This window comes from Apiospora hydei, assembly GCF_038363865.1.
Source record: "Apiospora hydei strain CBS 114990 chromosome Unknown utg000002l_segment0_segment0, whole genome shotgun sequence".
NCBI classification, from domain to species: Eukaryota; Fungi; Ascomycota; class Sordariomycetes; order Amphisphaeriales; family Apiosporaceae; genus Apiospora; species Apiospora hydei.
The window spans coordinates 523,339-549,625 of NW_027117361.1; the positions used below are offsets into that span (position 1 = coordinate 523,339).

Consider the following 26,287-nt stretch of genomic DNA (forward strand, 5'->3'; position numbering starts at 1 on the left):
TAGTTCTCTCACCAGTTACAAACTCGCCGGATCTCAGGCCATGCCAACCAGCCCGTCCCCTGCCCTCCGCATCCCTCCAAGCCAACGCGACGGAGCTTACATCGTCCACAACTGGGGCACCGCCCAAGAGCTCCACGAGCGCCTCCCCGACGCCCCCACCCACGAGCTTGAGGCCTATGCGGCACGTCGCGACGCGGCCGACGCCGTCACCGACATCTCTCCCCGCGTGGACGAGTCCCTCTTCAAGCGGGACGACTACATCGCCTGCGGCTGCATCGACCTGAACCAGCGGGACTGCGACGACGCCACGCACGGCGTCGAGTTCTTCGCGGACCGGGACCGGCGCGTCCACCCGGGCACGTGCTTCTACCAGTTCGCCCGGAGCGTCGTCGCGTTCGTCTGCGTGCCCCGCGGCGACCTGAACCTGGAGGTCACCGGCGACAACATGCGGGGGAAGTGGCGGGACATCACGAACCACTGCGGGCGGTACAAGGCGGGGAGCACGGGGTGGAAGCCGCATCATGTGGCGGGGTATATGGCTGCGAGCCATAAGGATTACTTTGGGGATGCGTGGAGGTCGCTGAGAACGAGTTGCTAGATTTGTCTCACATTTCTGACTGGGAGATCCAGACGCGGCAGTCTTGGCTGGTTCAATTGGCTGGGATTAGGGGAAGGGAGGCTCTTCAGTAACGGTGCGATGTCACATGGGGTTCATTTCGCTACGCTTATTTCACTTTTATTACTATCTTAATTCTACTATCAGAGTCATTCAATGAATAATAAACGGTCTGGGCATGAATTTAATACGTTACTGGTCGCCCTGTGAGATGGTTATGGCTATTATGTCCCTTGAAAATCAGCCCCTGAGCCCAACACCCACCGAAATTGAGCCCAACACACTTGACCCGCGTTATATACATGGAGTACCTGGAATTATGTCGTGAGAGAGAATCATACTTGCGAAATACTCTAGTATCGTAGCGCCAGCCTTTCGCCCCTTCTTGGAGTTTGGCTACGCTGAAGATTGTGTGTTTGTCCAACCAGAGCCCCACGGGGTGGCCAAATGCCAGGGAACAAAGAACCAACCAACCCTGGACGTCAAGCAAACACATCCACGCTTTCATCAAGCATTCCTCCAGATGACGCATTCCGATTTCCAAGAATCCAGGCGACCATCAAACATAACATCACTGCTGCGTCCATATAACGTACACAAGGCACGCATTTGGTCATATTGAACGAAAACTAGAACGTGTGAATGTTTTTGTCTAAGACACAGTCGCAAACCAGCCATATCAACGCTGTGTCTTTTATCCCGTCAACATGCCGTATCCCCAGGACAATTGCAACAAATTAGTATTTGGGGGAGTACCCAATCGCCAGGTATCAGGCCGCATGCAAAAATGCCGTCAACAGAGCTCTGGTGAAAGAAGAGCGGTGGAACCTGATTAACCCAGATTCCTATACCACGCTGGGGGCCGGAGTGCTTCGCAGAGACCACCATGTGGTCGTCAGGGTCAAGTTGCGGACCAGCCATGCCAGAGCCAGACTGGACGCACCCGCCCTGGAGGAAGCACTCGACAGAGCAGCTGGATCGGAACCCGACACTTATTCTTTTACACACAAATGCAAAAACGACGTATATAGCGTGTGCTTCGAGATAAGTAAGGATGCAACTGGCCTCGCCGTAGCGAGTCGTAAACCTCACTTGTCACTGGCTAATTATCCTGCAGGGAACTTCCACACGGCCACTATCCGAAGATGTGAACGCCGGGCCGAGCCCAATCGTGGTATTCCCATATACAACCCTCCGCTACGCAATGCCAACACCGATTTCAAGCCGAGGGCCCATCCTATCGAGAGCGGTAAAAGGCCCACAGGGGCGCTCCATGCTCCACAGTCTTTGAGTGATATGCTTGATGGGCGGGAGAACCCGCTGACACAGTTTTTTGTCTACACGAAGCCGAGCTACGGTGGCGTGCATAGTACAGGAGATTACATGATGTACCCCAAAGCAAGGTGTAAAGGATGGTATGCAACTCATGGACCCCGCGGCGATAGTGGGAGTCCCTGGAGTTGGAGGTGGACTTAGGGTCACGTCTGTTTCCACCATACGATGTTGATTTCTTCTGGGGGCTTCCTTATAATGGCTATGGATAAGTCAAATGAAGAGTTTTGATGTCATATGTCATGAGTCTCACCACAATAAGCCAATCGGTTGACATTTGTGTGTTTTAATGGTATAGGACAATCAAGTCTTGTAATCCTATTGTCATACCTACACACATGTGACTCCTTCTCAGCTTGAGTAACAGTGGTCTGCTTGAAACTCTATATTAATACATACGATGTAGCTGTTCTCCCCGTAAAGATGGATTTGAAAACGCGAAGTTGTTGCAGGTAAGACTGGGAAACCCAACGATGCCACTACACATTCTCACAGATAGGAACATTGTGGTCTGTGGTCTGATTGCCGTGCATGTGTGCAAATTTTTAGTACCTACTTATAGAGCTATAAAGTAATGTACCTCGGTTTGCACCTGTATCCAATGCAGCTGCCGCCCCAAGCTCAATTTTCACACAAATTCTTCAGCACCTGCAAAATGAAAATTTGAAATGCAAACAGCCCGCATCTTTGCAAGCAAGCAGACTGCTCACTCAACAACGTTGCTTTTATTTCGCTCCTAGCCCACCCTTTTATTTCATCTCCTTGCTTCACGGCACATCATTGGATAGATTTGCTGCAATTTGCTCTCATACCCTCGCTGTGTGTCTTAACACCCAGACATTGTGCTGCAAGGTCGAAATGCCGTTCCTAAGAGCCGAGGCTCCTGCAGGAACACCCGATGAAGAGACCATCGAGTACCTGCTCGGCCAGCGACACGTGGTGGTCAAGCATCGTAAGAAGATTAAGACCATCGGCGAGCTGACAGAGGCGGAACGCGCCCAGACGGAACTTGTCCACTGGGGGAACGATGCGACGTGGTTCCAGGCGATCCCTATGGCCTGTGGCGAACATGGACCGGCAATCTTAGCCACCATAGAGACGATAGGATGGTGAGTTTGCGATGTCCACTTGTGCATATGCATCACAGCAAAACTGACCAGGTAATCCTCAGACCCAAATTCTCGACCCAATCTTCGAACGCATCAAAGGCATGGATATCGTCAATTCGACAATCTTGCAGGATGTCCAGACACTTTTCTACAAGGTCACCACAACCGACATTCGTCAGGTGGCAAAGGACTTCTCGACTGACGATAACGTTTCTACTCTGCGAGATGGTTCACGAGAGGTAGTCGTCGAGTTCACCATTGCTTCCAAATGCATTCGTCTGATGCAGTGCTTTGACATCGACTTGGATGAGAAGAAGCCCTTTGATAAGACCCGGCGATACAACGATGCTGAACAGCGTGCGCATGAACTGTCCAACGAGCCTCCCATGGCGACCGATGTACAACAATTTCTTATGGCCCGCATGGTTTGGGAGAATGGAGGTGGCCTCCGCGGGGTTGGACCGAAGCAGCAAACCGAAATGGAGGTCAACTACAAGAAATCCAGCAAAGATTTTGAGAACCTTCGCACCGAAGCCCAAGAGAGCTTCTGGCTACATTCCACCCGGGCCGAAAGAGATGCCCTCCGGGACGCGGCCAGCAATGGCGACGACCAGATCGACCATATCATTACGGTGATTAAGGCAAACTGGACTCGTCGCTGGAACAACGGTCGTTTCGATCAAGATCACTTCCGCCACTACCTCGACGACAAGATTGTCGCCGAACAGGTATGGGAGCTGGTGGACGCCGATGTCTTCATCGTTGTCGACGCCAAACGCCGTGTCGTTCTCGCCAATGTGGAATCTGCGGCCCAGCTCCTGTTCGGGGCCGACATCGTGCACGAGCTCAACCGCGCCATCGACATGTTCTCGTTCTTCGTACCCATTCCGGCCCCCCGAGAGTAAGCGGCATGTAGTGGATCGATACATCCGACGGATACATCCTTATCTGGAACCGGCCAAAGCCACCGTCGCCGAGCTGCCACATTCCAAGATGGCAGTCGCGCACTACGGATGCTGGTCGCAACTGGGAGACCCGCTTGGCAATCACGTGTTCGCGACGTCGGACTGTTCGCTCGGGGGGACGCGCATCAACCACCTGACGAGACAAGTCTTCCCGCGGTTCTGCAAGTCGGTGTTTAACAAGATCGGCGAGGTGGTCCGTCTCCTCGTCAAGCCCCTCGACCCAGACTTCTACGAGACGGGCCGAAAGATATGCCAGAACGTCGACAAGGAAGACCGCATCAAGACGACAGATGATGAGTTCATGAGTCTATTCGTCCTGGGCATCAACGCCTACACCCAGCGACATCGGGATACCTCCGACCTCCGCGGCGGCCTTGTGGGGCTCGTCACTCTCGGCGAGTACACGGGTGAGTAGTAGAATCCGACCTTAGCTGACCGGAAACGTTCACGATAGTTGCTGACAACCTTTTCTCGACAGAGGGAAACCTCTGCCTGCCCCAGCTGGGCGTCAAGGTCCCCTATGCCCCGGGCGCCTGCACCGTCATGCGCGGCGACCGCATGGACCACCTCGTCGCCGACTACACCGGCCCCCGGTACTTCGCTCACCACGCACCACGAGAGCGTCGCCCGCAACGTCAAGCGCAGGCTCGGGACCGGCCTGGACCCGAACCTGATGCCGAGCGCCAACGTGTCCGCGAGCGAGGCGTTCAACAAGATCGCGCCGTCCTCGCCTCCGCCCCAGGCGGCGGACAGCGATGAAGACGATGAGGAGGACCCCGTCGGGTTCCCGCTCGAGACGCCGTGCATCAATGACGGGCGCGACTCGGACGATTCGGACGATCCGCCTTGGACGAATTGGGAGCTGCACGAGGATCGGGCTTTGGATTCGTCTGACAGCGAGAGTAGTAGCGACTCTTGAGTTCGATATTTGCTGTCTTGCCGCTATTTCTAGCTCAGTTTTCTTCGCTGTTATGCTCTTTATCTGAAGCAGCGACCAATAGCAGGTGGTAGATGTCGGTTCATTTAGGGGTTGGTACAGCTGGTTATATGAGGATCACCCTATGGAGATTCGTTCCTCATTAGAGACATGACTGGGGCTAACGCGCTATCATTGGCTTTGCTGTTGCGAATGACGGTTGGGGGAATGGAGCTTTGTAGAGATATGATATGTACTTATTTACGGTTGTAAGACAGGTGAATGGATACAGATCGATAATCCCCCTGGTAACGTATCTCTATTGGATATGATTTATGCTCATCAATCCGATGCCCTTCCTTAAGCAATTGCGACTATAGCCATATTGTAGAATACCGACAGTTCCCTACCTCCCTGTCTTCTTTTACCGTTGACTGTAAGTGGACTTATACTGTCCTGGATAAAGCATGGGCCCTGGCCAGCAATCTGTGAGTTGCAACCCTGCAAAGGTGGCTCTTATAATATCCAGGCTTTAGGCTCAGGCGGACATATCAGTACTCCTGTCCTGTGCCTGTGTACTTACTGGTCTCTGTGTCAAACATCATCGAAGATTGTTTGGATGAAACCTCTCCCTGCTGTCCGTTTTCATGACGGTTTGAAACGTTGCATTCGTTGCATACCTTGTGGGAGCAGTAAACATCCCGAGTAGTGGGATCACGATGTCATGTACTGACTAAGTAGTTACCCGATCCAATAGGCACAGCTAGTTCGATCGGGAAGGGAAACCATGATAGATGGGAAGTTATTTGTGGAACGGTAATAGTGTAGAATAAACCTATTGAATATTTTCGTGGCGGTCATCTGCGCCGAAGTTGCACCGACGAGGCTATCTCGTTGGACTTGTTCCAGCACCTTCTCGCGCAAATTTCGATCTGTCAAGGCGAAATGGTTGTTTGTGAGCGTCTTCAGCACGCAAACGCCTCGGTGCGACTGGCGGTGAGGATTGATTCCCAAGCAATCAACACGGGTCTCAGTGACTCACACTCATGATTGCCTCCTATCGTGGCCTGGTGTACCGATATGTAGAGTTGGTCCTCCGAAGAGGCCCCTTCCCACCTGGTGTTCGCCTTGATGACGAGATAGGGGGGTTGCTGTAGCTGCAGGGTACGATACTCTGATCCCGTGTAACAGGCCCGGCTCAATGATACCTATACACCACCAAGTATTTAGAAGTACCTCGTATTTGCTCAGGGCGCTCGTGAGTTGGATACATTTGCCTCGTACCACAGTTCTTCCTTGGCCATCCAGTGTAATGTCGTGCTTTCAGTCTGCTCCGTCCAAGGAAACTCACCATGGTTAGATCCAACCACATAAGCGCTTCTGGGGTGTTTACCCCAGCAATCTGGAACATGCTGCAAGTCCCCTAGGACGTCTGCGGTTGGCCCGATCCTGGCTCCGATACAGGCGCTGACGAGCTGCTGTCGACCATAGAATCTCAACTGAGCAAAGCCCCGTTAAGAGCAACTGGCATACTCGAGGCATTACGAGATGAGATATTACTACACCTCCACCCTCCACACGCCTTTACGGAGACGATAACGGAGATTACTCCTGTGTCGAACATTGACTGTTACGCTTAGGTAATCAAACGGGCCGAATTCGAGATTGCCAAGACACACCTGACAATGCGGGAGATGTGGGTTAGCGGCACAGCACTAGGGGGCCTGTAGAGTTCAGCTACAGCTCTTCGGTGAGCGAGAAACGATTCGCGGAGGCGAGGTTTGCGATGCAGGCAGCAGACATGTTTCGGGGAGGAGGGAAGATGTTATCACGAAAGATGCAGTCATTCCCCTCTGCCGGTGCATATCAGCTGATTATCTCTGTCCTCTCCATGCATGTTTTGTCCGCGATCTCGCCTGTCAGCTCCCAAGCTTCTCATGCACAATGGGAGCATGAAACCCAGTCTTATGCAGGTCGCTGGTCGGGCCCCCTCCCGCCATCGAACCATTCACGACGGCGTTGAACCTTCAACCCCATGTCCCTTCCCCGCATTTCCCATGCACGAAAATCCGGCCGCCGCCCAGCCATCATCTTCTTTTCTCACGCCTCCTGTCCTTGTGATGTCAACGGCTAGCCCAGGCCCAAGCAAAGCACCAGGAAGGAGACATGCACGCTTCGCCTTCGCCAAGTGGAGAGGCATTGCTCTGGTTTTTTTTATCTTTTCAATCCTTTCTCGCCTCTCGCTGAAATTCTCGCATCCCTTCTTATGAAGGAGACGTAAGCCGGTGCCACTGAAACCCAAAATTTTCCCAAACAAACCCTTCGAACCGCACCAACCTCCGCATCCCCCAGTGAGAGCCCTTCCACGATTTTACTCCCCCAGGATGCAGTGTGACCGCCCGCCGCCAGACCCAGCAATCCCCGTCAGAGTACGGCCCGCTAAATCACTGTCTCCGACTGCAAGGGTCAAGTGCGAGGAGCGGCTAGGAGAGCCCCGGCTCGGCCGGATCCAAGCCTCGCCGAAATGCTCCAAGCGGACCGTCTGTGACCACTGCCGGCGAAGGCGTACGTTTGAGATCCTATCAACAACATACTCCTCCCAAGACCTCCCTTTCTCATGTCCCTCTGTCTGCATGGCCATCGTGCTTACTTGTGGTGGCCTTCCACCATATTACACAAGAACGAGAGAGGAGAATGGAGGGCCTGCCTGCATCTCAAAGTATGAGGGGCGAATGCACACCAAGCTAATAGTCATGTCCAGGAATACGATGCGACGGTCGGTCTCCTTGCAAACACTGCGAGGACGCCTCGCTCAACTGCAAGAGAGAGCATGTGCCCCGTAAACGGGGCCCCAAGCGCGGACATGGCCGAGTCATCAACGAGCTTCGTGCCCTGGACGGCAAAGGATCGGCCGAGTCCGAGGGCGCAAGTGGTACAGAGTGAGATCCAATCCCACCCACCCATTATCATCATTTGATCTGCATAGATCCAATGCTCATCAACAACCCAAGTATCGACAATGACTACCTCATGAATTCCGCCGACACATCCGTCGACCCGTCGGCAGCATCGTCGCCCACTCACCAGCCGTTCATACCATGGACGACCGTCACGTCAGATCCCCGCCTCGTCTCGGAGCCGCGGGGGAGCTTCTCCACAGATACCTTCCGTCCAAACTGCCCGATCTATCTGCATCTGATCCCCCGATGCGTTGATCTGTACTATGAGCACATCTACCCCATCATGCCACTAGTGCACATCCCCACCATCCGCGCCACCATCACCCGCCCCATGACGCCCTCGGAGAAGAACCTGATCTACGCGCTCAGCGCCCTGACGGCGTTCCACATGGCGGGCAAGTCCCTCGCCGAGCCGGGCCACCCCACCTGGGACCGCGTCGGCCGCTTCTTCCTGGACGAGTGCATCGCGGCGCGGCAGTCGTACGACTTCCCCGAGGACGACTCGCTGGCCGCCGTCATCTCCTCCTTCTGGCTCAGCACCAGCTTCTTCGAGATCAACCAGAGCCGCAAGTCGTGGTACTACCTGCGCGAGGCCCTGACCGCGGCCATCGACCTGCGCCTGCACGACGACCGCGCCTACGAGGGCCTGCCCGCGGCGGAGCGGCTGTGCCGGCAGCGCGTGTTTTGGCAATTGTTCGTGACGGAGCGCAGTTTTGCGATTTTGCGCAACAAGCCGCTCACCCTGCGGAAGACGCCGAGTTTGCCGACGACGCGGCATGATTACGAGGAGCCTGAGATCCATGCCGGGTTCCTGAAACTCGTCAGCAGCTACGTGCCCCTCGACGAGAGCTTCGTCAACGCGTGGAACGATGGGAGCGATCCAAGCGTCTCGGCTACGACGTACTTGAACCTGCAGCATATCCTGGCCCAGCCCCTGGACTTCCTCAGACCGCGGCGGAAGAGCTCCCCGGACGCTGTCCCCATTCCGAGTCCCGCCACCTCTCCCGCCTCGACAACCAGACCATCAACAGCAACAACATCATCACCGACGCAAGCCGAGATAGGAACCGACGCGGAAGAAGAGGAAATCGAAGAAATCGAGCCCAACCCGACCGACATCCAAAAGGCCGACCTCCTCATGACCCAACAATGGCTCCGCCTAATCGTCTGGCAGAGCTCCTTCCGGCAGGGCCTGCTGTCGACGGCCGCGCCGCACGCGAGCTTCAGCTTCGGCTTCCCGCTGGCCATTGCGCGCGACACGGCGGCGGTGCTGCAGTCCCTGCCCAGCCAGGCCGTCGAGGTGCACGGCATGGGCATCTTCGAGAAGATCTTCGAGATCGGCGTCTGGTGCGTCAACGTGCTGAACGCGTACGACGCCAACGCGGCGAGCGGGGCGATGCGGCCGTTTGGCGGGGCCATGGACGGGCCCGTCTCCCTAGGCATAGGAGCAGGATGCCAGGAAGGAGGGATGGACTTCTTGGCCGGCGAGATGGCGTTGCTGAGCGGGTCGAGCGGGCGGAGCGGGGTCGTGCTCGATCCGCTCGAGTTCTTCATCAAGACGCTGAGTGCCAGCCCCAATAGCAAGACCATGTTCGCGGACAAGCTGCTCCTGTTCGCCGGGGAGACGGCCGGGGGATGCGGACGAGTCTTAGTCCGTCCATCTCCGTGATGGGCTCTTTATCCCTGCCGGAGGTGGCCCGGATGCGGCAGTATAGCTGGAGTAGCAATGATGGGAGTTTGATGGGGGACATTACGAGCGAGGAAGAACGCCGGCGGGCGACGGAAGCGGCAGCTGCTGCTTCGGCCAGCGGCACTACATGGAGCTATCCCGACGCCAGCCAAGCAGTCATGGGCGATTCGGGGATGATGGCCATGCCGAGACAGGGGTTGACCATAGACCTCGTCGCGGCGGCGTCGTTGGACTCAGGGGGCTACAGCTTGCCCGGTGATCCCCTCTCGGGCGATCCCCTTTCGGCGGGGCTATCTGTCGCGTTTTCGGATGGGAGTGAGGGGAACTACGGGTTCGGGGCTGTGTCCGAGGGACGCAATGCGTCTATACACGAGAGGCTGTTCATGGAAACAGAGGCCAGGGATCAAAGAGCAACTACCGACCCAAATATGCAAGGGCAGACTGCTAATGGCCGGTTGATGGGTGTTTGGTAGCAGCTGAGTCGAGAACCAAGGCCCCCCTTTTTGTTTTTACAAAACCCATTAACCAGTCAGCCCATTACTGCCATTAGATATGTATTACCATAGCGAGTATCAAAAGCGAGTATGCTATGAAACGAGATTAATTGGACAACTTTGAGTGTCGCATCCATGGTATCGAATTCTCTTTTGGGGATTTTGTCCCGGGATCCTGGTTAGCCGATGCTGTTCGGTCTTGGCATTTCTTTTGACCGTATCGGGCAAGGTGCTGCATGCGCGTACACTCCCTCGGATTGGCCCCCTGGGGTCACACCCTCACACACACACACCACACGCTGGTCTTCAGCCGTACAAAGAGGACTTTTGGCTTTCCCAAAAGCACCTCCCACCATTCTGCCACCGCTAGAAAAGGATTCGCATTTGTGGAGATTAGGGGCCGGTTTACCAATCAGATTGCCGGCGCATGACTGGGCGTATGCATGCAGTCATCCTGGGCGATGATCAGAAGAGAGGTTGCGGTCTGAATGAGAATCGGCATGGCCGACTCCCGAACTTCTCTCTTCCCAATCACTACAAGTGGCGAGAAAGACATGACTTTTGCATCAATGGAAACTCCGTAAGCGTTTTGCTTTACTGGCGATTGAAATACCACACCAGTCTCTCTCCGTCCTCGCAGTTTGACGAGGGCACGGCGCTCGCGGAACAGCCATGGTCAGACTTCTAGCACTCGCCGGCATGGCGACCTCTCGATCCGGGGGCGGGGACAGCACCCGCGGGCATTACGACAGCAGTCCCAACCAGAAAGCGCATCTTCAACTAGAGAGGACCACCAGGCAAACGCTACGACGCGGAGGCAATATAGCGATGACAATAGCATTGGTAGCAATAAGCTCACCCACTCGCCGCCAACGGACATGCCGCCTACCACCCTGAGTAAGAGGGGGAAAAGGAACACCTTCGGAATAGATCATGATGACGACGACGCTGACTACAAGGCGGATTATCCGACGCGCCCGCAGTATCACCTGCCCCAACAGACCCCCGGCTCGCCCACCGCGAGCATGCGCACCGAGGACCGCGACTACATGATGATGCAAGGGCACGACGCGCCGCCGAGCTACGAGGACTCAATGGCGGCCCAACAAGAACGACACACCAAAACGTATACGCCTTTGAAAGAGGAGAGACAGGAGGAGTCTGCCGCGGACGCGCCGTCTTTACCACCGCTAAGATTCTCAGGAGGCCGATTGCAGCCGCCGTCACCGCCGCAAATGGCGACGACGACGACGACTACGACACGATTGGCGACGGAGTGCGCAGTGTCGCCCGTGTCGCCGCTTTCGGCGCTGCCGCCGCCTTTACTTTCAGCGGAAGACCAGCAGCAACAGCAGCAACGGGGACTGCGCTCTATGCCGTCGCTACAGGCCGTCTCGCCACTAGTCCCCTCGCCCGTCACCGAGCAGCGGCCCAGGTCGCCCCTGCGGATGCATCCGGTCTCCATGGAGACTCTACCTAAAGTGCAGCCAGCGCAGCACTCCAACGTCCCGCTGCTGAGACGGCCGGTACCCCCGCGCCAAGTATCCGAGTCGTCGCGCAATCAACGACCCGGCGCTGCCGGTGAACAAGGACCGCTACCTCCCAGTCCGCGCGTCTTGGCTCCGAGCCTAACCGCGCCGCCAATGCCGATCGGCAAGCCCAAGACGTCCTCGGGGAACAGCTTTCAGCAGTGGAGCCAGAGACTCAACAGCACGGCGGCCATGGATAAGGAGTGCGTCAAGGCTCGGAAGATACTGCAGTCATTTCTAGGTATGTGTGCACCGTACGGGGCTTTTCCGCTTCTCCAACTTGCCCCACCAACCCCAGAAGCAATCCGCATATTCACCCTATGTTGCCTACGCAGGATGCGCAGCCGAAGACCCCAAACCCGCCCCCAACCGCAGCAGCAAACCCCCCATCCAAATCCCCGACGCCGTCCTGCAGCAGGCCCACGGCCTCGCCATCTACACCGTCATCCGCGCCGGCCTGAACCTGTCCGGCTCCCGCGGCTCCGGCGTCGTCCTCGCCCGCTTGCCCTCCCCGTCATCGTCATCCCAACACACAAACACGGCCGCCGGAGACTCCAGCAGCATCGCCAGCAGCGTCACCAGCTGGGGCAGCTTCCGCCGCTGGAGCGGGCCTCGGCTTTTAGTGTCTACGGCGCCGGCGCGACCCTGATCGGCGGCTTCGACGTGTCGGAGAGCGTGTGCGTGCTCAACACCGAGGAGGCCGTCCGGGCCTTCTACGCGAGCACGACGAGCCGCGGCGCGGAGCTCGGGAACTACCAGCGCAACTCGGTGCGCCTGAGCGGAGGGGGCAAGGGCGGCAGCGTGGGCGGGGCTCGCCGTGGCGGCGGGCCCTACCGCCGTCAATAGCAGCGACGTGCCGGCGGAACTGTCAGGAGATGGTGCGTTACAGCCGCCGCCGATGTGGATCTACACCAAGACCCGCGGGCTGTACCTCGGCGGCTCGGTGGATGGTACCGTCTTTAGCGAGAAGCGCGATGTCAACGAGGCCTTCTACGACGAGCCGGGCATCACGCCCGATCGCATCCTGACGGGCGAGGTGCGGTCCGAGTTCAAAGGGGCGGCGGGCGCGGTGCTGGGGGGATCGGGGCTTTGGGGTTCGGGGAGATGTTTGTGTGAGTCGTATCAGATCTATCCCCTTGAACGCCATAGCGCTGCCCTTCACCAAAAGCTCCCGTACTGTACGGACCAGGGATGATTTAGTGTTATCGGTGGTTCGTTTTAAACGTCCGACGCTCTGGTAACATCTTTTAATTGGTTCGGCTCACCTGGTTCCGTCTCGCACGGCCGCGTCGATCACTGAATGGAAGCATCGTACGGAGGGCAGCGTTATGGCGTTCAAGGAGAATAGCATTTACCACTAGCGAGATTGCAGGGTTTCGTGTACATGCATCTATCGATGAATCCTACAACGCCGCTTGGCGTGGATTGATAGTCGGGCTGAAATCTATGTGCATCTGGTTCCGATTTACGGGTACATGTAGGCCCGACGAAGAGCTTGCCAGATCCAGTAACTACAGTTACCGCCCGAAAGTCTTAGTCCCCCTGTCCGGTTTCGTTTCGCTTGGCGAGGATATTCTATGCCTAGTCGAGAGAATAGAGTCTCAGCTTTTATCAAATAACGTATATGACTGCGACTCACCATATTCCCTGATCCCTGATCCGGGGTCATTTTGCAATGAAATGAAGCAAATAAGTGGGTACGGGAGAGGGGCCGGCCGATGAGGGGGCGGGCGCTCCATAATACTTACGCACGTCCACGATATATTATTAAAACGGACGCTTTTTTTCTTTTCTTTTGTTCACAAACTTCAAGTAAAGCGATAAAAAGACTTGAATATATCTTCAAGTTCCAAGTCCAACCCAGTGTCATTGGCCGAAGATGTTGAATATCTATATCCTCCTAGCCGTGGCCGCAAGCGCCCTGACCTTCTCCCTCGTCCGCGTATGTCCCAAAACTTTACCCCCCTCCCCTCGGAGGCTGCTCCGTGGCTGACCTTTATCTATCCTCATGGGATTCCAGGCTGCAAGATGCCCCTTATCCAAGGTCCCCGGCCCGTGGTACTCCCGCTTCACCCGGCTCGTCCTCAAGTACCACATCCTCGCGGGCCGCGAAATGTACCACATCCACGCCCTGCACCGGCGCTACGGCCCCGTCGTGCGCATCGCGCCCGGCGAGGTCGCGGTCGCCGACCTTGCGGCCTACGCCCGGATCCACCGCGTCGGCAGCCCGTTCCTCAAGGGCCCCTGGTACGACTCGGCCAGCCCCGGCATCTTCGCCATGCGCGACCCGAAGCGGCACGGCGAGCGCCGGCGGCTGTTCGCGCGCGCCTTCAGCAAGACGGCGCTGCGGGCGAACTGGGAGGCGGTGGTGCGGCAGATGGTTGAAAGACGGTGGGCCGGATCAAGGCCGAGGCCGGGGCCGAGGGGGGCGGCGGGGCGGATGTCCTCAAGTGGTGGACGCTCATGGCGACCGACGTCATCGCGCATCTTTCCTTCGGCGAGTCCTTCGACATGGTCGGCCTCGGCCGCACGACGGCGTACGTCAACGCGATCCAGAGCTTGCTCCTGTCCAGCGGCCTCCGGTGGGAGCTGCCGTGGCTACACGCGGTGGCGCGGCAGTTGCCGGTGCGAGCGGTGCAGGAGGTGGTGAATTGCGAGGAGATCATCGCGCAGTACTCCGGAAAAGCGGTACGCAACCTGCGGGAGAGCGGCGGGGCGCAGAACTTGTTCAGCCAGATTGTGGCGCTGTCGGCATCCCCGGAAGCGACCGAGAAGGAGCAGGAGAAGGAGGAGGAGGAGGAAGCGCAAACGCATCACCTGTCGGACCTAAGTGTCAGGCTCGAAGCGACGAACCTCATCGTGGCGGGCTCCGACACCACCGCCTCGACAATGACGTACCTCGTCTGGGCCGTCCTGAAAAGGCCGCAGCTCCAACGTCGCCTGGAGGAGGAAGTCGCCGGACTCTCAGCCGGCTTCACCGAAGTCGACCTCGAAGCCCTGCCTCTCTTGAACAGCGTGATCGACGAGACGCTGCGGCTGTATGGGGCCGCGCCCGGCGCATTGCAGCGGTACGTGCCCGAGGGCGGCGCCACGATGGCCGGCCACTTCCTCCCGGCGGGGACCGTGGTCTGTACCCAGGCGTACACGATGCACCGCGACGGTGCCGTTTTTGAACATCCCGAAAGGTCAGCACATAAGGAAACATGTGGAGAACGGCGTTCCGTCATGTGTGTGGCTAACTCGAAGACCTACCTATCCCTAGCTTTGACGAGGACCGATTCATGCTCCCACAGTCCCCGGAGCAGAAGCTCGCCTTCTCGGCCTTCGGTACGGGCTCCAGGATCTGCCTCGGGATCCATCTGGCCAGGATGGAGCTGCGGCTGGCGACGGCCCTGTTCTTTCGCGAGTGCCGCGGCGCGAGGCTCAGTCCGGACACCACCGACGCCGTCATGGAGATGGAGCACCACTTCCTCGTTGCGCCGAAGGGGCACTTTTGCAACATCACCTTGTCTCCCTAACCCAATCTCTTGGATGCGGACAGAATGGGGTGATGGGTACCCTTGTTACTACAATTACGGACTCCCAATGGAGTAAACGCTGTGATTTGAATACTCATTTGATGACTCTCGTGAGGTCTAATCAGATGTGGAATAATCAGGTGATTACGAGATAGCTGGCAACAATATATTTATCCCGACCCTCCACCACCATAACCCGAACCCACCCAACAGCCTTCCCCCTATGAGATATTTTATATCTTTTGCGAGGATTTCCCCCTGACGAACCACTCCCTCCCTACGTGGAGGGCCGTCCTCGGAATATTCTTTCGTAAGACGCCACTCTTGAATTTTGTTGGGCTTTTGGCAAAGACTAATAAATGTATATAGGCCGAGCTCCAACCCGGGAGGCAGAGCCGGACGTCCTCCGGGACGGACCCCCGAAGTAAGTGCGCCCGCGACTCCTTTAAGGCTTGCCCATATGCCACCGAATCCTATAATATGAGCACACAATGGATACATACCGGAAAGTTCATCCATGGTTTCGGGGCCCTTTATTCCTTTCCCTAAACACGGGATTATGCTAACTACTTTCAAAGGATGTACTGCCTCTGCGACGTTCAACCAGCCCATCTGTTCAACCTTTAGGCTACGTTCACGTAGCCAGCTGGCTTTCAGCTTTTTCGGCCAATGCAGACGGTACCGCCTTCCATAGCACGCGATGTACGTCCGGTACATCGAGGGTTCGGGTGCTACACTTACCAAGTTTGACGCACGCTGGCTCGATATCGCGCGCGAGCATTGCCACACTCATGAAAATTACCGCCGTCTGCCCCCTCCCCCCCCAACCTTCCACACGGCCGATCACTCCGCGGGACGGTCTGCCCGGCCTGCCTGCTCGAGCTTTGCGCTGCCGTTCGCCTCCCCAACCTTCGGTCCGACCGATCTATTCAAGCTTTAGTGTTGCCACCATGTGTCGTTGCGCCAACTCTGAAAGTGCCTGCGCATCGCCAGATTGGAGTTTGGATACATTGTCCATACAACATTCGTTGCGGAGATCTCAGCTCTTTTCAACATTGCTACAGGTCTGGTGATGCAAACATCCATCCTGTCTCCACTGAACCCAAAAACACCCTCTCATAGCTGCCGTCGCATAATACGATGCCTACGCGTATCTTCAATAGATGCCTGAAAATCCCAAGGGTCCTGAACCTTCTGCTGATACACAATCTTAGCTTGGTCGTGGTTGGGTATATTGCGATGAAACCAGGCATAGTACTTCAACTTGCTATCCAGATGGTTTGGGTGGTCCAGCTGAGCATCGTGAATGATGTGCCGTTTACCCTCCTTCCGGCCTTCTGTCGCCGCCCTAAAGTCATTTCACAGCGCCCGGGCCTCAATCAATGGGGCAATGAATTTGCCCTTTATGGATTTCACGACGCTATTCTTGCGTTTTGCGTCTTCTTTTGCCCAGTCCAGCATCTCTTTGACTCGATAGTTGCGCCGAACAATGATATAATCGGCTTCCTCGCAAATGGTCTTGCTCGTGAACTTGTCGTTGGTAATAATGCACTGGGCTTGAGTCCACTGTTGTGGCGGACCCTTGGCGATCTTGTTGATAGGGAACGTATGTGTATGGTCATCGTCGCTTGCCGTGACAGGACCGAGCCCCTTATAGGTGTCCGGGAGCCGCATCCACTGCAATGGTTGCATACGGGGGTATTTGATACGAGGAAGATCATAAATATCGTTTAGCGGTTACTGCTCATCTGTTGGCTTGGACGGCTTGATATCCTCAGGACCAAATACCATCTTGTGGGACGAATTGTATCTATTATGTGTTTGGCGTCCTAATGTAGTCACCACTATCTACTAGACCCAAAATGTTCACCATATCAGGCTAATCTATAAGACCCTCGGCGCCACATGCTCAAACTCCACACCGCCAACCCAAACCCGGCGTATGTCTCGCGTATTCGAAATATCCACCAGCGGATCGCTGCCCAGCAGTACGACGTCCGCCCGCATCCCCGGAGCGATCCGGCCGCGGTCAGACAGCCCGTACCAGCGCGCAGGCTCTAAGGTCGCCGCGCGCAGCGCCTGCGCGGTCGTCATCCCGGCCGCCACCAAGTTGGCCAGTTCAGCGTGGAGCGTCGACCCGAACAGGACCGAGACGCCCGGGAAGGAGTCGCCTATAGCGTCGGTGCCTGCGAGCACGGGGATGCCCGCCGCGACGATCCGCCGCGCGTTCTCCTGGACCATTTTGTATGCTGCTTGTCCCCGGGCGGTTGCGTTAGCGCCGGTAACGCCGAGGAACGCGAGCACGCCCGGGTCCTGCGCGGCGAGCCGGTTGAGCTCGATGGTCGCCGTTATGGTCTGATTATACTGTCGGATCATGTTGAGCTGCTCCGCGGTCAGTACATCATCCTGCGGCAAGTGCTGGATGCCATCGGTGCGCGACGCGATGGCCTGGTTGACAGGCTCAATAAAGGAGGCGTGTGTCATAGTCTTCCGGCCAAGTCGATGCGTCGCCTCGACCAAGTCAATCTGCGCCTCCTGAATAGGCCCGCGGGGCTCGGCGATGATCTTGAGGTAGTCTGAACCATTTCCGAACACCGCCGCGGTCCACGCCGCGGGATCTTGAGTCGTCTCGTTATAAAGCCCGCTGGGCGCGCGGTGCATGTTGATGGCGTGCGGACTGCCGGGTCCCACCGCGGACAGTCCCGCGGTCAAGAACGTGGCCAGGCCTCGGTGTCCCTTCAGGGCGTTGCAGAGGGTGTAGTTCTCACAGTCCATGTTGAAGACGGTGGAGACGCCGTATGCGGTGAAGTTCTCGAGGCCGCCGATCGAGTTGACGTGGGCGTGGGAGTCGATCAGGCCCGGGATTAGGTACTGGTCGGTCCCGTCGATAGTAACAGTCTCCGGGGAGGATGCGTTCATCGTTTGGCCACCGCATGGGGAGGAATCCTTGATGATGTATCCTTTATGCATGAGGACGTCACGGGGGCCAACGAAGTAGTCGCCGTCGAAAACCCGAACATTGGCAATCCGGGTGGTCGTCGGAGGAGGTGGGATCTCGCTTCTCCGAACGAGATCACTTGGCTGACTAGCAGGAGCGGGGCCGGGCATGCAGGCTTGGGTGGCCCCAATAAGACCTAGTAGAATGCATCGTATATTCATGCTGTAGATTTGTCTTCGTAATTATAGACGTGTTTATTCCAGTGGTCATATAATGGACTAAACGGCGGAATAACAGGATGGATGCTCCTGTACTAATACGTTTTGCCAGTAGACGTTGGTTACTCCCATGACCGCAGCCACAGATGTCAGCAGGCGACCACATAGGCGTTCATAACACCAAATCCAGCTCCAATTCCCACCTATGCCTAGTTTCAAGGCTGTACAGCCGCACGGATATATGCAATAAGCTTTTCCTTTCTCCAGCTCAGCCATGTGGCACTCACTGCTCGGAGAATTAGGTGACAAACGAATGGACCTGAACTGGCACTGGATATGCCATGGCTACACTATCTCTCACTTAATTTGGTGGTCAATACCTAGTTGGGCTGAACCCCTTAGTGATCTGATATGTTTGTCCGGATTAGACTTCGCCGAACGCCCCTAATTCGCACCGCTGATTATGGACCGCAATTGTAGCGGTGCTAGTCGTGGCTATTTCTGGAATCCTTCCACATAGCCCCCTTAGGGACGTAATCATCGCAATTATTTGGCACCGATGTCCGACATGAAAGTCCAGAAGCAAAACCATTAATCCGTTTCCTCAGTCGCATAATCACACTCTCGCCGGTCCTTTATGGGCTGTGCAAATCCATAAGCTCGGCCCGTTGGTCCAGATGCCGCTCGATTTCCTCATCCAACACGTTCGCAATACTAGACATGACGTCCACCAGTTGGCTGCGCATCCGATGGACAGGGTTGCAATCATCGTGCGTTTTGCCGAGTGAGGTGCGTAATCCCTGTACCATAGGGAGACTGTGGATGCTGATGCACATCAGTCGTTGGAAGACGCTGTTGATACTCTGGTTGGTTTGGCACTTTCCGGCTACCTTCAACTCCTGTTCTTGATACCCAGAAACGATGGATCCTGTCAATATAGCATTGCACATCGCCTGCTCAATCTCGGGGCGGGAGGAAAGAAGGCAGAATGTTGGACTGTGATCCTTTGCCACATCTTTGAAGATACTGCGGAGCTTGTTGACTTTGTCCAGGTACTCCTTTTTCAAGTAATCTGGTGTGACAAGGTTAGTATTACAACATAATGGGTACGACGTGACATATCCGCAAGATAAATGTATGTTTCAAGACCTTGAGCTTACGTGAGTAACCGGGAATTTCGAGGTTTAACGGCAGTCCCAGACTATAGATCGAGAGTTGTTCCGATTTTTCGTCGGGGTTGATATTTTCGAGGAAGATACTGATGGCGCTTCTGAAGCATTCTTTCTCCACAACGATCCAAGCAATATACAGAAGACGCTCAAGGTCTTCTGTTGAGCTAAATGGATAGCTTCTGTCATATGAGTCGGGCCAGTCTTGGCGAGGCATGATCCAACCCGCAATCCAAGGCCGTAGTAAATGTGTTGCTTCATATCGTTCAGTGATCTTGAGGAGGTTGAAAAGGAAGAGTTGGGGCACAGATTTGGAAACCCTGTCGAATCTGCAATGCAGTATAGACAGAAGACTGTCAATATGTAAAGGATTACCCCTTAAATCAACGACATACTTGCAACGGCCAGGGTTGTAACGCTTGGATGCCACAAGCGCTTTACACATCTCGGATGATCGTGACACAGCCCGCGAATCGACCAGGAACTCTGCTCTCTTTGGAGGTCGTGGATCTTGGTGCAAGACTCTGATGACTAGGTCACCGTCCTCTTCCATGACTATCTTATCAACATTGCCGTCTTCTTTTATCGTGCTCTTATCGGACAATTCTTCGGTACTTTGCATATTTGGTTGGATACGGGGTAACAGAATTTCGGTTAGGGTGAAAGGTTTCGTTGCGATATAGGAAATTGGTGAATAGCCCGTTGTGATTATCAAAGTCCAGATGAACAAATATATAATATGCTGGAATTGCATCAACATACACACTGCTTCGGGAGGTGTTGTGCTTTATTCCTTTGTCCTACGTCTCCACTGGAGGAGCTGCCCAGATACCTTTCGTTTTATGCCTTTGCCTTCCAGAATGGTCGGTAACTTTTCTTTGTACTCCCATTAAAAACCAGACACAGCTATATTTTCAATCTTTTCAACCCTCCTGCAGAAGCTAGACGCCCCTAGCGCGCCAGCTGTTGTTTCAATAATATAGACGAACCCCATGTATGGTGTTGCGCAGACGATCCCAGAATCACCTCAACAACACCGCATGGCTCCACAAACAGTCTTTTCTCTAGACTGGCATCGACCAGGTCGAACGAGGTTTCACAGTTGGGTTGTAACAGGTAACGACAATGGCCACGCCATTCCTCACCGCCTTATTTGAATGATCGCGGCTCATCCCCCTTAGGGGAGGCGCTTGTTGTGCTCTTGTAAAATGGTCGGACATGGAAATGCCTTCCAAGGTCATGGGCGGCCACCGGGATTCGGAAAGGAGGCCGGATGACATGTCGGTTTTTCGGAAGCCTTCTAGAGTATTCCTAATGGCCAATATGTTTCCTTCTTTTTTCAATGGCCACAGAGCAGCATGTGGCCTAAATTCGAAAATCTCCGTTTGAAAAGGCGAGCATCTCAAGTTTAGCTCTTACTCTAGTGATGGATATCTGATAAATCGTAGACTGACTTGATGGAATACACATTCCTCGGTCCACTACATTGCTATAACCATTATCCACCATATCTTAATCAGCTGAGGATAACACCAAGAGACATGAGATGAGTATCAAGGCGTTTGACACTCCTAGCCGCATCGAAAGCTACAGATCTCTGTGCCAGATTCCATACCACAGCCATATGCATTGAGCCACCAAATTTATGCTTAACATCAAACTAGCCTTGAGATGAGCGCACCGTGTTGTTTTATGACGTCCGCTATCTTCTCAACCCATGTAAATACAGCCTCAATCCGCGGAGATCTTAGCCTTCTTCGGTGACGTCTTCCGGTATTCTCTAGGCTTGTCGTCCAAGCCGGTAATCCGCAATGCTGGACATGACTTTCTCCAACTGGGCCCGTATCCGAGCGCTGGGGTTGCAATCACTATGTGTCTTTCCATAGACAGTAGTGATCTCGTTGTTTGTGAGTTCGGGAAGGCTATAGATCTTGATGTCTATAAGGCCACGGAAATGGGAATCCAGACTTGCCGTCGACCAGCCAGGCTCGATCGACTCCACCTTATTCTTATCCTTTTCTTCGTTTATCCGGAGCCAACCATACTTGATTTGCTCCATTATGTATTGCCGGTACCCATGCGTTATTGATCCCAGAATTATGGAGTTGCACATGGCCTGTTCGGCATCGGGGCGTGTGCAGAGCTGACAAAATTGGCCGTAGATGTGGTGTTTGCCGCATTCGCAGCAGTCGTGGTCCTTGTAGACACAGCCCGGCATGAGGTCCTGGTACGTTTTATAGTACTCATTGCCGCTCTCCATCCCCTTCTCGAAAACCTCGTGAAGCTCTTGGAGCTTTCTCTTCTGCTCCCCGCAATGTAATCTTGAGCCATTCCATTGAGTCAGCTCTCGTATTTTCGTATAAGGTACGTTGAATAGCAACCAAGATAATGGTCTTGAAATTTTCGAGCTTACCTGTAAGGCCAGAGATTCTGTCAGGGTCGTATATATTACTAAGTTCATCAAAATAGAGATTACCATTGTTATTGAGTGGTATGCCTTTGGCGATGAACCGTGTGAACCTTCTGAATAAATCTGTCGCGCCGATAGCCCAGGCAGTCCAATGGCGTTCACTGATAAGTTTCACGTACAGCTCGCAAGAGGAGTGATCGAAATCAATCTCGGGTACTTTTTGGTGCGTCAAAGAAGCAATGGTAAAATAGCAAGTGCATGAACTGTCAAGGTAGCAAATTTTGTAAAGGAGGTTATTATTGACTCCAGTCTGGCTTTATAGGACACTTCTATTTTGGTGCCTTGGATGTGAAAGCTCCAGTTGCTGCCTAATGGTACCATCATACTCCGCCCTTTGTTTCGTGTCACAGTAACCAAGGCTTCTGTCCACGCATGTCTAGTTACAGGCAACCGGGGTTTCTTGTTCCCCGTAACCTACACCCATCAACAGTTGAGTATGTACCATACAGAACCTAGCTAAAACGCCCTTCATGTCTATACCCTTCATGCCGTTGAGAAAACTCCTGTTGGCGCTGGAATTACCATGTATGATGGTCTTCGACCATTCTGGCAACATCTAAGCCCAGCCTTTATGTAGACAGTGCCTCGTGAATTCGTTCCCGTTCTACAAAGTAAAAACTCTTGGTAGCCTCACTGTCCAGACCAATCACCTTCGCCCGGCTATCTAAAAATTCATCATGTTCCTCATCCATCGGGCTTTCGCATTCGATGTTTCTGACGACTTGTCAGAGCCTGTCCCAGATCTGTTGCTTGGGCCTGCAGTTCGAATGCTGGCCGCTACTAGACCAGAATAGAGGTTCGGGTATGATACGTAGTATCCGGTATAACATTTCATCGGTAGTACCTTCGTACAACAAGTGATGTTCCGTCTTAAGGTCGGCGGCGATGGCGCTGCTTTGGGCTTGCGCGATTGACTCCTCTATCTTGGACTCGCAAGCGGCTTTTCCAGCTGGTGTGGCGTTGCCGGCAATACAACGACGATGCATTCCAGCGGCCCAGTCTTTTGAAACTGCTTATGGATGTTGAGAAGCTCTCTGATGACATATTTGCGTTTCTTCATGATGTTACCTGGATTTGAGGTTGGCTGATCAGTATACAGTAGCCGCGTTTTGGTGATAACATGGAGGAGGGATGTGAAAGATAAAAATGTAGCTTACGCTTGAGTCTTGACTTCCCCAGTCCTAGAGTGCTGGGAATCCGGTATGGACGCCAGCCCATGATTTGGAAACCGGCTCCCTTGTCGAACGATACATGTTCGACAAGTTTTGGAAAAGTATCTGAAGAAGTCTTTCTCGCCAAGCCTCCAGGCAATGCTGAGTCTCAGTAGACAGTTTTCAAGACATATATTCTGGTACCAGTCATGCCAGCCCCAGTGAAACCAGCCATCTGCACCTGCGGTCCAGTCGGGGGTCCATGGCCGGAGTAGGTGCAACTCATCGAGCGATTCGGCAAGGAAAGCGAGGTGGGAAAGTTGGAATAGTTTGATGGACATGCATGTTTCGTATATTGATTCCCCCTTGCCTTCGTCGACCGACAACAAGGCGACTTTGTCGAAACGGCCATGAATGATGTTGAGGAGGATCTCGTGGAATTTCAAATCCCCGTGGAGGTGAATGATTGGAAGGTCGCACTCTTTCCCGCACCGACTTGCATTGATCCTCATTCTGCCCCATTTCTCGGATGCGCGTCGCAACGATCGGGAATCCACAAAGAAGGACTTGCTGTAGGGATCATCCCACATGCCACGTTTGCGCGTTGTATATGTGATTCGGAGAATCATGTCGCCATTCTTATCCAGCACGTCGTTGACGAAATGGCCTTGCGTTCCTTCCATTTCGAAACTTATCGGGGATCGAAATTGGCGGCAACGTTTGTGGGGAAAGGTCAAAGATGCCTATCTGCGAACCCAGTGGCGTTGGAAATTCTTGGAGGCGTTTTGATACGTCGATTGAAACAATTAGATGATTTGAGACAAACAATGGAGTGAAAACAGGAGTTGTCGACGGAAAGGTGTACGCTAATCCAGGAAGATATTGCGGCGTATCAAGCAGCCGGGAAATAAGCCTGTGCGCATTGTGGAAGGCAACTTCCAGTTGGGTTTGGGCAAGGCACCATTTTGCAACTGCACTTGTGCTTCTGAAGTACCCCCACTGAAGGTAAACAAAACGTGAGCCCGAAGATGTCAATGCGAGAAGATAGGTACCTGATATGGATCTAAGTCTTTGAGGCAGCCAAATTGGTTAGTCTTGCCAATCGTCCCCAACGTACTCAACAATCTATTTATGCTGCCGCTTCTGGATACCATGTTACGCAGAAAGCGGTGTCTAAATTCTGTCCATCTATCTACTGCGGAGGAGGATGTGCAAGCAGGCCGTGGCCAATACAACAGCTGTCATAAATATGTAGGTTGCATATCCGGGCTTCTGAAGTTGGGCTTTTCCAAAGGTGGTGTACTCAATATCCCAATCCTCCCATTTCGGGTACTTGCACATCATGCTGAAGTGGATCTGATTGTAGCTGTGATGCGTCGCGAATTGTTAGGACTGCTCGTTGAGTGGTCAAGGAACGAAGGAACGAATTCGAACAACTTACGGGCAGATCGAACTATTCCATCCCGACTCAGCAATATACCCGCCCCGACACCCCTGCCACACCTTATCTAGGGACCGCCTCTGCACGTCCGCCGTGTACCGCCGCTCCGCCTCCTCCCTGACCTCGACGGTGCGCGCCTCGCCCGACAGCACCTTGCCCACGAAGTGCCGCAGCGCGTACCCGGCGACGTTCTCGCTCGCCAGGATCGCCGACGAGTGCCCGCTCACGGCGTTGGGGCCCAACACCATGAAGAAGTTGGGGAAGCCGTGCACCGCGGTACTGAGGTAGGCGCCGGGGCCGCCCTGCGCGCGCCAGACGTCGTGCAGGGACTTGCCGGCGCCGTTGCGGATGGTGACGCGGTGCAGGTAAGTTGAGGTTTCGAAGCCGTTGGCGAGGATAATGACGTCGGCGGGTTTGGTCAGGGGCTCCGAAGCCCCTTTCTCGTCGCCGGACTCCGGCGAGGGCCAAGGACGACGGACTTCTCGCCGACTGAGACCAGTGGTCGCGTCGTTAGCTCGAAGCGGTCGTGCAGGCTTAGACAGTCGAGCCACCCGTCGTCGATGATGATGCGCTTGCAGCCGACGCCGAATGTTGGGGTGAGCATGCTATGATACTTTTCGGGTACCACGTTACGCATATGGTCCAAGAGGCTGTTCTGAAAACGCCGCCGTCGGGTTACGCCGAGCGGCCCCATGCCAACGTTGAGCCACGTCGACTCGGCATATAGAAAGAGCAAGAACCGGAACAAGCGGCCGAGTCCGGGGATCAATTGTATGGCCGTGATGCCTCTGTTGAACCAGGCCGGAGGTGGTGTCGTGCGCGCCATATACCATGGGGCAGTACGCATCAGCTGGGTCACATGCCTGGGCCCCCTTTTCTCGGCAAGAACACCAGATGCTGGCACGGCATTACTATTGCTGCTGGTCTCAAGCAAAGCAGGTACCAGCTGCGCTGAGGTGCAGCCCGTCCCTACGACGACGACATTCTTGTCCGCGAGGTCGACATTGTCCCGCCACCGCGCCGAGTGCATGACCTCGCCCTGGAACTTGTCGATGCCAGGGACATTCGCGGGCCAGGCATTGGGCTCCACCAGCTCGCCGGCGCAGGTGATGAGGACCTTAGACCGGACGACTTCTTCGTCTAAGTAGACACTGGCGCGCCCGTGCTGCGCGATCCGGCGCTGCCGCTCAGTTTCGCTGAGGTCGCCGGTGAAGGGGACGAGCCGGGTGATGCGCACCTCCCACTCCGCCGAGTCGGGAAGCCATTGCGCTTCGCTCACCTCGGTGTTGAGCTCGATGTTGTCTTCCAAGCTGTATCTGCTCGCCACGGAGGCGATGTATTGCTGGATCTCCTGGCCCGGTGGGAAGAGCGATGTCCATACATAATTTGGCGCAAATGAATATGAGAAGAGCAGTGCTGGGCTGTTCAGATATAAGAAGGGTTGACAGGTTAGTGATGTATCCTGGGGCCACCGTATGGGGAGACTATGTTTCGTCTCCATGTTGATAGGGTTATGAGTGCAGAGAAACGTGACAACTCACATGTCACAGGCGACTCCGGGATACCGGTTGATGTACCAAGCACCCCCGATGCCACCTTGTCGATCAAAGATGCGGAAGTCTGTCACGCCGAGTTTGGACTTGAGTTGGCAGCCGACAGCAACGCCGGACTCTCCCGCGCCGATGACAATTACGGAGCAATGCTGCGGCTGCATCTCATTATTTGCTGGCTTCATCACTATTGTTGAAGCAGTTCACCGGACCGGATGCAA

The 26,287-nt window shown here is 54.8% G+C and overlaps 12 protein-coding genes across 12 annotated transcripts; 7 read left to right on the forward strand and 5 right to left on the reverse strand.

Moving 5' to 3' along the window:
- Positions 1-40: 40 nt before the first annotated feature.
- On the forward strand, positions 41-598 carry PG997_000166 (uncharacterized protein; the record flags this gene model as incomplete). Its single annotated transcript, XM_066804481.1, has 1 exon — positions 41-598. One exon carries the CDS (start codon positions 41-43, stop codon positions 596-598), a length of 558 nt encoding a protein of 185 aa, XP_066674254.1.
- Positions 599-2,806: 2,208 nt separating this feature from the next.
- Positions 2,807-3,061, forward strand: PG997_000167 (uncharacterized protein; the record flags this gene model as incomplete). Its single annotated transcript, XM_066804482.1, has 1 exon — positions 2,807-3,061. The coding sequence occupies one exon, from the start codon at positions 2,807-2,809 to the stop codon at positions 3,059-3,061; it is 255 nt and encodes an 84-aa protein (XP_066674255.1).
- A 97-nt stretch (positions 3,062-3,158) lies between these two features.
- PG997_000168 (uncharacterized protein) lies at positions 3,159-3,962 on the forward strand (the record flags this gene model as incomplete). Its single annotated transcript, XM_066804483.1, has 1 exon — positions 3,159-3,962. The coding sequence occupies one exon, from the start codon at positions 3,159-3,161 to the stop codon at positions 3,960-3,962; it is 804 nt and encodes a 267-aa protein (XP_066674256.1).
- Positions 3,963-4,050: 88 nt separating this feature from the next.
- PG997_000169 (uncharacterized protein) lies at positions 4,051-4,941 on the forward strand (the record flags this gene model as incomplete). The annotated part of the gene is made up of 3 exons (XM_066804484.1): positions 4,051-4,429; positions 4,501-4,615; positions 4,644-4,941. The coding sequence occupies 3 exons, from the start codon at positions 4,051-4,053 to the stop codon at positions 4,939-4,941; spliced, it is 792 nt and encodes a 263-aa protein (XP_066674257.1).
- Positions 4,942-7,322: 2,381 nt separating this feature from the next.
- Positions 7,323-10,061, forward strand: PG997_000170 (C6 zinc finger domain containing protein; the record flags this gene model as incomplete). Its single annotated transcript, XM_066804485.1, has 4 exons — positions 7,323-7,503; positions 7,700-7,877; positions 7,950-9,509; positions 9,551-10,061. 4 exons carry the CDS (start codon positions 7,323-7,325, stop codon positions 10,059-10,061), a joined length of 2,430 nt encoding a protein of 809 aa, XP_066674258.1.
- An 899-nt stretch (positions 10,062-10,960) lies between these two features.
- On the forward strand, positions 10,961-12,457 carry PG997_000171 (uncharacterized protein; the record flags this gene model as incomplete). The annotated part of the gene is made up of 5 exons (XM_066804486.1): positions 10,961-10,979; positions 11,042-11,517; positions 11,570-11,852; positions 11,947-12,130; positions 12,235-12,457. 5 exons carry the CDS (start codon positions 10,961-10,963, stop codon positions 12,455-12,457), a joined length of 1,185 nt encoding a protein of 394 aa, XP_066674259.1.
- A 1,033-nt stretch (positions 12,458-13,490) lies between these two features.
- On the forward strand, positions 13,491-15,129 carry PG997_000172 (uncharacterized protein; the record flags this gene model as incomplete). The annotated part of the gene is made up of 4 exons (XM_066804487.1): positions 13,491-13,553; positions 13,632-13,979; positions 14,000-14,796; positions 14,874-15,129. The coding sequence occupies 4 exons, from the start codon at positions 13,491-13,493 to the stop codon at positions 15,127-15,129; spliced, it is 1,464 nt and encodes a 487-aa protein (XP_066674260.1).
- Positions 15,130-16,488: 1,359 nt separating this feature from the next.
- PG997_000173 (uncharacterized protein) lies at positions 16,489-16,821 on the reverse strand (the record flags this gene model as incomplete). The annotated part of the gene is made up of 1 exon (XM_066804488.1): positions 16,489-16,821. One exon carries the CDS (start codon positions 16,819-16,821, stop codon positions 16,489-16,491), a length of 333 nt encoding a protein of 110 aa, XP_066674261.1.
- Positions 16,822-17,013: 192 nt separating this feature from the next.
- Positions 17,014-18,237, reverse strand: PG997_000174 (uncharacterized protein; the record flags this gene model as incomplete). Its single annotated transcript, XM_066804489.1, has 1 exon — positions 17,014-18,237. One exon carries the CDS (start codon positions 18,235-18,237, stop codon positions 17,014-17,016), a length of 1,224 nt encoding a protein of 407 aa, XP_066674262.1.
- Positions 18,238-18,920: 683 nt separating this feature from the next.
- Positions 18,921-20,076, reverse strand: PG997_000175 (uncharacterized protein; the record flags this gene model as incomplete). Its single annotated transcript, XM_066804490.1, has 3 exons — positions 18,921-19,357; positions 19,446-19,783; positions 19,850-20,076. 3 exons carry the CDS (start codon positions 20,074-20,076, stop codon positions 18,921-18,923), a joined length of 1,002 nt encoding a protein of 333 aa, XP_066674263.1.
- Positions 20,077-21,234: 1,158 nt separating this feature from the next.
- On the reverse strand, positions 21,235-23,758 carry PG997_000176 (uncharacterized protein; the record flags this gene model as incomplete). The annotated part of the gene is made up of 4 exons (XM_066804491.1): positions 21,235-21,775; positions 22,777-22,933; positions 23,082-23,237; positions 23,317-23,758. 4 exons carry the CDS (start codon positions 23,756-23,758, stop codon positions 21,235-21,237), a joined length of 1,296 nt encoding a protein of 431 aa, XP_066674264.1.
- A 505-nt stretch (positions 23,759-24,263) lies between these two features.
- On the reverse strand, positions 24,264-26,251 carry PG997_000177 (FAD/NAD(P)-binding domain-containing protein; the record flags this gene model as incomplete). Its single annotated transcript, XM_066804492.1, has 4 exons — positions 24,264-24,441; positions 24,517-24,968; positions 24,989-25,937; positions 26,058-26,251. 4 exons carry the CDS (start codon positions 26,249-26,251, stop codon positions 24,264-24,266), a joined length of 1,773 nt encoding a protein of 590 aa, XP_066674265.1.
- Between the last annotated feature and the right edge of the window lie 36 nt (positions 26,252-26,287).